The sequence below is a fragment of the Sinocyclocheilus grahami genome, unplaced genomic scaffold (assembly GCF_001515645.1).
Source record: "Sinocyclocheilus grahami isolate Dianchi unplaced genomic scaffold, SAMN03320097.WGS_v1.1 scaffold736.1, whole genome shotgun sequence".
In the NCBI taxonomy this organism is placed as follows: domain Eukaryota; kingdom Metazoa; phylum Chordata; class Actinopteri; order Cypriniformes; family Cyprinidae; genus Sinocyclocheilus; species Sinocyclocheilus grahami.
Window position 1 is genome coordinate 135461 of NW_015505915.1, and position 12307 is coordinate 147767.

General features: G+C 36.2%; 1 protein-coding gene across 3 annotated transcripts in view; it reads left to right on the forward strand.

The window, feature by feature from the left end:
• Positions 1-11960, forward strand: part of LOC107560628 (numb-like protein) — a 66012-nt gene extending 54052 nt beyond the window's left edge. For 2 of the 3 annotated variants that reach the window (XM_016244862.1, XM_016244860.1), the window contains exons 5-9: positions 3380-3520; positions 5412-5616; positions 5703-5969; positions 7394-7570; positions 9333-11960. In XM_016244862.1, the coding sequence (XP_016100348.1) occupies positions 3380-3520; positions 5412-5616; positions 5703-5969; positions 7394-7570; positions 9333-10120 (1578 nt within the window). In that variant the 3' untranslated portion in view covers positions 10121-11960. The remainder of the gene's footprint in view (positions 1-3379; positions 3521-5411; positions 5617-5702; positions 5970-7393; positions 7571-9332) is intronic. The other variant, XM_016244861.1, reaches the window with a different exon arrangement.
• Positions 11961-12307: the final 347 nt, after the last annotated feature.

A 12307-nucleotide genomic window follows, 5' to 3' on the forward strand; every position in this document is an offset into this window, starting at 1 on the left:
TCATTTCAAATTACCGACTCACACTTTTCTCATCCTAATTTTTCAAGTTGAAAGTTACAAAACAACACACGCACAGCGCTGACTGACTCTGATAACAGCCGGGCGTTCTCCGAGTCTGATAGACTTGGGTATTACACACAATGTTAAACAGACCCGGGACCCGAAGTAAGAGATTGGGACCCGACCCGGACCCGGCTGACCATTTAAAATATAGCCCCGAACCCTTCGGGTCTCGGGTCCTCCGTGTAGACCTCTACTCCCAAGCCATTAATTAGCCAAGTTCGTCAGCAAAGAGAAAAGATCTGTAGGAAACACAAAACATGCTGTAGGAGGAAGCTAGCAGGCCTCCAAAAGACCCGTCACATGACCATCCCGCTTCATGAGACATCACTTAGACCGTCTCAGACACGAGATGACTTTTAAGGCCAAGGGTTCCCGTGTCTCTCACAGTTGGGTTTTTCTTTTCAAAGTTTGGGGATTAATATAACATCCTTCCCTCAGACAAAACCCGGAAAGTTAACCAGAAAAGGTCAAAGGTCTCACATAATGAGTTCAAACCACCTAATCCTTCCTGTCCTGCACCGCCTCCTCTCTCCTCTCTCTTGTTAAACTTCACTTGTCAATATATTAATAATAATAAAAGGCAGTGCTCAACACTAAATATTTTTTCTACTGGCCCACTTGGACTAGTGGTCTAAATTTTTCCTTGCTCTGCCAAAATCTTCAATAGCCCCGCAACAAAAATTAATAAATAAATAATAGTTAATGTTTTTATTGTTTTTGACCATGTAACCCTGTATTCTAATAAATAAGGTTATTATGACACCAAAATTTTCACAATTCTACATTCCAAATTTGAAACCAAAAACTACTAGCCTATTATAACATTATTATATTAAAATGCTTTAGTAATGTTATATCATAGCATTAATAAAGACAAATGAACAGTCAGTAATAAATTAAGTACAAATAAATACAATAGAATAAAGACACAAACGAAATAAACAGTATTTTTCAGGTACAGAAACTGAATAATCAAATGCAAAATAACACTGGATAGTTTTCACTGTAAATATTAAATAGATTAAAGGAAAAGTTCACCCAAAACTGAAAATCTGTTGAAAATGTACTCATCCTTAGGTCATCCAAGGTGTAGATGAGTTTGTTTGTTCATCAGAACAAATCTGGATTAGCATTACATCACTTGCTCACCAATGGTTTCTCTGCAGTGAATGGGTGCCGTCAGAATGAGAGTCCAAACTCCAGTCCATCAATTAACATCTTGTGAAAAGCTACATGCTTAAAAAGAACAAATACATCATTAAGAAATGTTAACTTTAAACTGTCACTTCTGGCCAAAATGTGAGTCCATAATCCTTAATGACACTTCCTCCAGTGAAAAAGTTGTCCTCTCAACTGTAAATGGTGCTTGATCTGTACATATTTCTCTCCTGATTAAGACAAGACAAGTTTTTCACTGGATAAAGCAGTATTATAGATAGCTGGAAGCAATTATTGTTTGGTTAATATTAATGGAACAGACAGCAGAGGCATATTAGGCTGCTGTCACTTTAAGACCTAATGCACAGATCCAATATACTGATACACATCCAATTTCTTTCTCAGATGTTCATGTTCATTTAAGACATAACCAACTGTGTTTTTGAGGATACTTGCCAAGATGGATATTTTGTCATAATTTTGTGTGTATTTCAAGCACAATACGATGCAAAAGAGAACTTATTTTCTCATATTGCGCAAGTACCAAGTACGTCTCTTTGCACTTGATGGTTTCAATGTTTCAATTGCCAAAACACATGCAAATGATAAACTTTCTTGTATTCCTTCAACTGTCCTGGGCATCTACTTACTGTCGAGCCCTAAAAGTGTTATTGATTACAAGACCGGACTGTCTTATGACAACTGAGATGAGTCAGCAGTCTCCAAAATTGGCTAACAATGAATGGGCCCCTCACCTCGACCCAATCTTCCTCTGCTTTACCTCTCACCTACCCCTTCTACAGTGTTCAGCTCATTCATTATGTATTTACTTTGGCCCCCTAAAAAGGAAACACTAGCCACTGTTACAGTGGGAGGTCCAGGCTACACAAAAAGCTTTAGTCATGTTAGAAGAATCAAAAGGACAAAACGGTATAATGTGGTCGGGTCTTGGACAAATAAGAATAAAGAAGAATCTAGTTTAAAATGTGGCTTTCTGGTTCCTGGGATGTAATTTAAAATTGGTATGCATGTTGGTTTTATGTTTTTGAAACACTATTATGCCATATGCATCAAATCCAGGGATTTAATAACAATTTATAATATTTTAATACATGTATGTTTTAATAATACACTACCATTTAAAAGTTTGGGGTAAGACTTTTTAAATACTTCAATGCTTTTAAAAATATTTGTTCTATTCTTTCTAGTTCTTTTGAAATGCTGTTCTTCTGAACTTTCTATTCTACAAAAATATTTAGCAACAAAACTGTTTTCAACATTGATAATAATAAGAAGTGTTTCTTGAGCAGCAAATCAGCATATTAGAGTGATTTCTGAAGGATCGTGTGACTCTGAAGACTGGAGCAATGCTGCTGAAAATTCAGCTTTGCATCACAGGAATAAATTACATTTTAAAATTATATTCAAACAGGAAACAGTTCTTTTAAATTATAATAATACATCACAATATTACTGTTTTTACTGTATTTTTGACCAAATAAATGCATATTGGTGAGTATTAGAGAAATAAATGACAGACACTAAACTTTTGTGGTGGTGTCAATTATAAAGAAAAATTAAAAATAAATAAACGTTTTTTTACACCTTTAATACATATGAGTGCACATCATCTTAATAATTATTTTTAATTATTTTCTTTTAAATATTTTCATGAATGAATTATGATATTTTCTTGGGTTTATATTATTTGATAACTTGAAATGACCTTGCCATGTCATGAAAATAATGTTTAAACAAAGCCTTTTGAAATGTTAGGGTATTTCCTCAGAACTTTTTTCTACATCACAATCTCAGGACAATTAAACAGCTTTTTTATATTATGCACCACAAAAATATAAAAATTGATTTGATCAAAATTGAAAAAAAATTAGAAATTGGAAAATTGTTCATCATATAAGAGATGTATTAAGGTCATTGTCTCTATGACTTGAATTGTACGTATTTTTTTTACCCAATATAATAATATAAAACCCAATACAATAATACATTCTTGACTAAATATTGACTAAACACAAAAACAGTGTCTTGCTACTGACACAGAGCGCTTTCAAAATATATTACTTACTTTTTATTTGTATTTTAAAGCTTTATTTACTACAACCAACAACCGATCTGCCCTTTTTTATTTTCTCTGTAGGACCTCATTGTTGACCAGACCATTGAGAAGGTGTCCTTCTGCGCACCTGACCGTAATTATGATAAGGCATTCTCCTACATCTGTCGTGATGGAACGACTCGCCGCTGGATGTGCCACTGCTTCATGGCCTTGAAGGACTCGGTGAGGAGAACCCAGCGGGGATTAATTCTTCAGACTCTATTCCCCGCAAAGTGGGATTAAGATAGGGATTATGGCAGTGTTATCTCAACCGGAATAAACGCTTAGAGACTGTTATCTGCACTTGGGGCACAGTGAAAAACACATTAAGGACTAGAATGAAATGGAATTTTTTTTTTTGATTAGGATCCCAATACTAGTCTAGACAAAAACAACATTTTGTGACCATACAATGTTTTTGTCCGTCCCATAACAGCAATAGCAAAACAGTGTATGCAAACACAGACTAACCGAGCTACTCATAAATACGGACTATATAATTATATAGTCAGTATATAATAATTTTATTATAATTTTTTTTTATCTTTCATTCTCCATTAAAAATATCAAAACATGATACATTTACTTACAAAGTAAAACGGTAATTCTTGTTTTCGTTTCTTGAATTAAGTTTATTTTTTCTTTGCTCATTGGGTAAAAGTTTTTTTTATTGTTTTAAGCATAAATCTACATGTCTATCTATCTATCTATCTATCTATCCATCCATACATAAAAACAGTGGGTATAGAGAATAATCACCCTCCTTTAAAATAATCACATTTTGTTGCTTTGTAGCCTGAAATGAAGACGGACACAGTTTTGGTTTTATCCAGCTGTATTTACTCGGTGCAACTTATAAGATCCAAGTGAAAGATATAACACCAATATGTCAGAAAAAAAAAACCGAATCACAGAGTTGGAAAAAGGATCACCCCCTTGTTTCAGTATTTTGTTGAACCACCTTTTGCTTTAATTACAGCTTTTAGTCTGTTGGAATTTGTCTCTACTAACTTTGCACATCTAGACATTGCAATATTTGCCCACTCTTCTTTGCAGAACTGCTCAAGTTCAATTCAATTTGATGGTGACGGTTTGTGGACTGCAGTCTTCAAGTCACTCCACAGATTTTCAGTGTGGTTTAAGTCTGGGCTCTGACTGGGCCATGCAAGGACATTCTTTTTCTCCTTTTAAATTTTAGTCTGCCTCAGAATCTTCAAGGTGCGTTTTGGCAAAGTCCTGCAACTGCTTCAGAGTTGCTGTAGGCCTCTTGGTTGCCTCTTTGACTAGTTTCCTCCTGGCTCTTTCATCCAGTTTGGAGCGACGTCCTGATCCAGGGAGGGTCTGTTTTGTATCAAATACCTTCCACTTCTTAATAATAGACTTCACTTTGCTTCTAGGTATTGATAAAGCCTTTGAAACCCTTTTTGTATCCATCTCCTGACGTGTGCCTGTCCACAACTTTATCCCAGGAGATCTTTTGACAGTGCCTTTCCCCCCATAGTTGATTGTTTGCTTCAGTTTAGTCCTACCAAGGACTGAAATGCTCCAGGAAAGCTCGTTTCATGGTGAACCAATCAAAATGACCACAGCTGATCACAGTTGAATGTCAAATGGCTTTGTGTGCCATTGAGAAGGTGATTAGCTACACCAGATTGAATTTACAAGTCATTTTTAGGAAGGGGTGATACTTTTTCCAACTCGATGATTATGTTTTTAAATATTTTTTCTGACATATTGGTGTTATATCTTTCACTTGGATGTTATAAGTTGCACTGAGTAAATACAGCTGGATAAAACAAAACTGCGTCCGTCTTCATTTCAGGCTGCATAGCAACAAAATTTGATTATTTTAAAGGGGGGTGATTGTTTTCTATACCCACTGTGTATATATATATATATATGTATATATATCTTAAATTTATATTTGAGATATTTTACTGGAACAAGACAACAAAACTAAAAAAAAATTAAAAAAAAAGATTTTTACAGTGTTGCCAAGATGAAGCATATTAAAAATCTTTTTGGAGTGTACAGTATTGCCATGATGCTAATGTAACATCCTCCACAACATCAGGGCGAACGTTTGAGTCATGCGGTGGGATGCGCCTTTGCTGCTTGCCTTGAGCGTAAGCAACGCAGAGAGAAGGAGTGCGGGGTCACGGCTTCCTTCGATGCAAGCCGCACATCGTTTGTGAGGGAAGGCTCCTTCCGCGTCTCCTCTGCTGGACAGCAAAGTGACCGGGAGGACATCATGAAACAACTGCAGGACAAAAAGAAAGGTCAGCCTCATTACAATCACTCTCAAACACCAAATGCTTTCTTTGTAAAAAAAATGACTCTGATTAGTGAATGTGCCTCTCTGTAGAAGCATGCATCATTTCTGCAGTGCCTCCTGGAAATGCTTCTCCTCCAGAGGGAGCGGCTTCACCGGGGGAGCGAGCGGAGCCAGGTGGGCCTCGCGCCATCCCACGCCGCCACGCTCCTATCGAGCAGCTGGTACGGCAGGGCTCTTTCCGCTGCTTTCCACAACTTAGCCAGAAGAACTCACCTTTCAAACGGCAGCTCTCCCTACGCTTGAATGATCTCCCATCAACCCTGCAGCGCAAGACGGACTTCCAGACCAAGAACCCAGGTTAGTTGTTTTTGTGTACTCAAGCAGCGTAAAAACTGTAATGTTGACCCAGTACTGTTATGTACCCATGTGATAGTACTGACCGCCATTTATGTGTCATTTATGTTTACTGTGCGTCATCAACCAGAGGAAATTTCAGATGTATCTCATGTTGAGCCTGCAAACAAATAAGCACAAAAGCACTCTATTTGCACTGAAACCTTATGATTGTACCCATAAAATCATTTGAGCGTGTATTCCAGACCATAAACTGTTGCATTTACCTGTAGATATGTGATTTACAGGTGCTTTCCATTGATACTGTATAGTGTGTAGTGCTCTATAAATAACATTTAACGTTTTTGCAGAGAATTGAACTGCTGTCTCTGATCTCTAGCTCGATCCCTTAGACTAGATTCTAAAAGGGGAATTATGGGTTGTATGTTTTTGTAACACTGCCATGTTTGACGGGGTTTATCTAGGAATATTGTAAATGACTACACATGCAGGAATTTTGAGGACATCATATTTTATGTAGTCCAAATGTTTTTCTTGCTTTGAGGGCTGTAATACAAACCAGAACATGAAATGTGTTGTTGTTTTTTTTAACTGCAGGTGTTTATTAGAGATGCACCAGTATTAAAATGTGATCCTGATAATCTGATAATTACTGACATGTTATGGATATTCATTTTGAAATCTGCTAATGATTGCATACAACATTACATGTTAATGTAATTAAAGATTAACTTTGATTAAGTGAGTGATACACAACAGCAATGGTAATCTAAATGTAAAAATAGGGAAAATTAGCATGCACAATTAAAAATCAAATATCATCCAACACACATTATGAACCATGATACATTTTAAAAATCTGTAATATTGTTTGATAATTGATATGATACTGATATACACTACCATTCAATAGTTTGGGGTCAGTACGTTTTTGTAATGCTTTTGAAGAAGAAGTCTCTTATGCTCACCATGGATGCATTTATTTGATCAAAAATACAGCAAAGCTGTAACATTTTTAAATATTATTACAATTGAACTGCTTTCTATTTTAATATATTCAAATAATATTCCTGTAATGCATTACTCCAGTCTTCAGTGTCACATAATCTTTCAGAAATCATTCTAATATGTTGATTTGCTGCTCAAGAATTTGATACATTGTGATACATTTTTTCATGATTTTTTGATGAATAGACTATATATGAATAGATTTATTTGAAATAGAAATCTTTTTTAACATTATAGATGTCAATTTAATGCATCCTTGCTGGAAAAAAACTCAACTATTGAACAATAATGTATAGTGCATCTCTACCTTATATCATAGATCCAGGATATTTTAGCAAGCAAAATCCCATAAACTGCATGCATGGCCCACTGAAATGAGCCACACAGATGTGATTGACCTTTCTATTGGTTTGTGTCAGTTCCAGAGATGGATCTATCAGTGGCAGGAGAGGCGGACAGCTTGAACGCTCTGTGCAGCCAAATCAACAGCTCTTTCACCAAACCATCTGAGGATCTGTGCGCCAAAGCCACCAGCAACTGCTTACCAGTTTACAGCGCTCCACCTGCCATTCCTCCTCCACCTGCTCCACTGCAAGGTAACACAGATGGCACAATCCCACATAAACGTACGTGTGGAATAATTAAAATGTATAAAAGTTTATGAAAGAAGTCTCTTATACTCACCAAGACTGCATTTATTTGGTTAAAAATACAGTAAAACAATAATACTGTGAAATATTTTAACCATTTAAAATAAAATATTTTCCTCAATATTCTAGATCCTTCAGAAATCACCCTAATATTCTGAATTGTGCTCAATTATTATTGGTAATCGATTATTATTCATGTTTTTTATTATTATTAACATTGAAAACTGCTTATTATTCTTGTGGAAATCATGATAACTTTTCTTCAGGATTATTTGGTATGTAGAAAATTCAAAAGAACAGCATTTTGTATGAAATATCATTTTTTAGTCTTTACTGTCACTTTTGATCAATTTAATGCACCCTTGTTGAATAAAAAATGTATTCATTTATTTATTTTTGATTTGCTGCTCAAGAATTTGATACATTGTGATACATTTTTTCATGATTTTTTGATGAATAGACTATATATGAATAGATTTATTTGAAATAGAAATCTTTTTTAACATTATAGATGTCAATTTAATGCATCCTTGCTGGAAAAAAACTCAACTATTGAACAATAATGTATAGTGCATCTCTACCTTATATCATAGATCCAGGATATTTTAGCAAGCAAAATCCCATAAACTGCATGCATGGCCCACTGAAATGAGCCACACAGATGTGATTGACCTTTCTATTGGTTTGTGTCAGTTCCAGAGATGGATCTATCAGTGGCAGGAGAGGCGGACAGCTTGAACGCTCTGTGCAGCCAAATCAACAGCTCTTTCACCAAACCATCTGAGGATCTGTGCGCCAAAGCCACCAGCAACTGCTTACCAGTTTACAGCGCTCCACCTGCCATTCCTCCTCCACCTGCTCCACTGCAAGGTAACACAGACGGCACAATCCCACATAAACGTACACTAGTGGTCAAAAGTGTGGAATAATTAAAATGTATAAAAGTTTATGAAAGAAGTCTCTTATACTCACCAAGACTGCATTTATTTGGTTAAAAATACAGTAAAACAATAATACTGTGAAATATTTTAACCATTTAAAATAACATTTTTTTCTCATTATTCTAGATCCTTCAGAAATCACCCTAATATTCTGAATTGTGCTCAATTATTATTGGTAATCGATTATTATTCATGTTTTTTATTATTATTAACATTGAAAACTGCTTATTATTCTTGTGGAAATCATGATAACTTTTCTTCAGGATTATTTGGTATGTAGAAAATTCAAAAGAACAGCATTTTGTATGAAATATAATTTTTTAGTCTTTACTGTCACTTTTGATCAATTTAATGCACCCTTGTTGAATAAAAATTTATTCATTTATTTATTTATTTTTAATATTATCCCAAACCTTTGATTGGAGTATATCATGAAAATATAAAGCGGCAAATCTCTTTTCAACATATTGTCTTGTTTTCCAGTACAAATATCTAAACATTCTTAAATCAGTATACATATAGTATGCTTAAGAAGCAAAATGAAAAAAAAATCAAACTTAAGTGAGTTTAAACAACTTGTTAAAACTGACTTATACTGAGTTAGAAAATTCATTTTATTTTGATCAAATAATGCAGCCTTGGAGAGCATAAGAGATTTCTTTCAGCAACATTAACATTTCTTAATATTACAAACTTTAACCGGTAGTGTATATACACGGTGAATAGGACAGTCATATTTTAACATTCTTACCCCTCTCGTTCCCCAGCTACAAACTCATGGGTTCAGACAGAGCCTGCTGTGCAGTCCCCTCCGCCCGTTCCTCAGGGTGGCCACAAACGAACCCCGTCCGAAGCAGAACGCTGGCTGGAGGAGGTGGCTAAAGTGGTGAAAGCCCAGCAGCAGACTCCACCAACCCTACCACCACCACCCACTCAGCAACCTCCGCTCATGCCCATCGCACCCGGGTCCCTCCCCTCCTCCATGCAACCGTTCCCAATGGCCTTTGACGTCACTCCTGCGCCCGTAGGCATGTTCGCTCAACAGCCTCTTCAACCGGCTTTTGTACCTATGCAGCCATACATGGCCAACAGCATGACCTATCCCAATGCCAGTGTGCCCGTGGTGGGCATCACACCATCGCAGATGGTGGCTAATGTATTCTGCACTGCGGCCGGGACAGGGGGTGGTGGAGCGGCAATGGGGGTCGGGATGGGGCCGAAGACGGGAACGCTTGTTGGTGGCCAACAATCGGCTTTCCCCACCCTGTCCGGAGGCTTCCCAACCACCACGTTCACCTCTCCTCCAACCGTCAACGGCCACCCGCATAACTCCTTTCCATCAACGACCACGACTACGAGTGTCACGCAAAACGGTAGTACCGTAAAAAGTGGTCCTGGTTGGCCGATGGAGAGTCTGAATCCGAATCCCACGTGCAGTTCCCAGGAAGCAGAGCATTTTGATGCAAAGTGGGCTGCTCTGGAGTCCAAATCGCAACCGAAGGCGCAAAACCCTTTTTCGAATGACTTACAAAAGACTTTTGAGATTGAACTATAATCTTAAGGAGACTCTGAAAGAGGCTGAACTATTTCATACCCCATTCCCCTTCCCCTTTTTTTTGTCTCCCAAAGGGTTTTCTTATGCTCCTGGTCTGTTTGAGGGCATTGGTTGTTGTAAGAGATCATTTGGGTGCATTTTGCGTCATTTCGAGAATCAGACTCAAGATTTGGAGAATTGAAAGGCCGTCACAACATGTTTGGCACTTACAAGACAGCTTGAAAGAGAAACCTGCACAGTACTTTCACCAGTAATGACCCATGCTTGGAAAATGAATGATTTTACCTAAAGGAAATACTGAAATTAGGGGATGGTCGAAATGTATTTATTGTTTTCCCTTATTTATTTATATTGAACAGGGTGAAGGATTACAGGTGGAATAAATTGACTACTTGACAATTGATTCACCAAATGATAGATGAAATAATTAGAGTTACATTATCTTGAGTTTACATTGTGGTGTAAATAGCATGCTTTCGGTTTACTTTATTGATTGCCTATTTCTGTTGCCATTTAATTTCATTAATTCCAAATGAATCAAATGAACCATTGAAGCATCCGCCCTGAACCAAGTGGATACCAAAAGTTCCACCAACAGGCACATTCCAACCCTGAATATACAATTGAGACCCAGCATGCAATGGAAAACTAGACCGAAATGCCACTGTAGTGACATTGACCTCTGGTTATTAACCTTTTAGAGAACATTTGGAACATTTCTGAGGTTTATAGTTTTATTTTTATAATCTTCATAAACCAGACCTGTTCAAATATATGAATTTGGTCGACCTTAACATTATCTTCAATGGGTTCATGGGGCTTCTCTGTTGTTAAGAATGAATTTCAGAAACTCTGTGACCATGCTAGGATGGTAAAATGACCAAATGTATTAGAATGGGTGGTTGTGAAGAGCAAGTGTAAAAAAATATTAGAAAAAGGTTAAAGATAAAGGTTATAGTGTTCGTTTTTTTGCAAGCAATGGAACGATGACATGGACTCTTAAAGGGACAGAGTCCCTTTCATGCATGCTTAAAATATCCCATATTACAGTATGTTAAAACATTGCATATGCATATTAGCCTTGGCTTTTGTTTCTTATCACCATTTTTTCACTCGCTCTGGTCTAAGAAAGGGAATAATTGTCTTTAATTGCAGGCGAATAATGTCACACACTCTACATAATAAGATCTCATGCAGTTATTGTAAAAATAGATTTGGATCCTGCTCATGGAGCGTGTAGGCACATTTATCGTTCAATAATGCTCAATGGTTGTATTATTGTTTTCTTTGGAAAATGTTATCGAAGTATACGAAAAGATGCTGAATGATCTTTCTGGAGTGTGTGGAGCCTGCAGGTGTCAAAGCTAGATGATCAAAGTCAGACTGCACACTGTGCTCGGTGAGGTGAACAAAAACACTCTTCCTGTGGAGATTTAATAGCAGTGGACATTCAAGGCAGGCACAATGTTTTAACTCCTGTTTCAAAAAGCCATTTTGACCGTCATGTGTTATAACTTGACCTCCCGGTTTTCTTATCATTTGTTTATTACAGGATCAAGCGGGTCTATTGTGCACAATGAATCTAAAAATAGTCATTTTTCCAAAGACAATGCATTTGTAATTTGGCCAAGCGATGTTGTATGGCGTCAAACAGATGAATCTATTATACTCGATTGCCCTGGCTCGTTTTGTTCACACTCTCCCCTTGACAAAATCTAGGTTTTTCAAAACCAGGGAACTAAATTACCTCATGAAGTTGATTGTAAACTTTAATGTAGTGATAACAAACCAGTGGAGATTATTTTTAATCTTTATTTACAGAATTTTGTATTTAAACCTACATATTTCTATTGTAATTACATTGTATAAAAGATAAATAAATAATATAATATAAACAATGGTACCTTTGTTGGATCAAGATCCCCCCCCCCCATTACTCATCTATAAATATGTAAAATATTTTTTTATTAATTTCTATAAGTTTCTGTGGTGAACTTCATATATGTAATGAGGATATATATATATATATATATATATATATATATAAAACTTTATTATATTTAATTTCATCTAATGTAATTATTATTGTATTAAATTTAAACAATTAATTATTTAATAATTATTGCACAAAATCATAGTTCATTCATATATATATATATATATATATATATATATATATAAACTCAA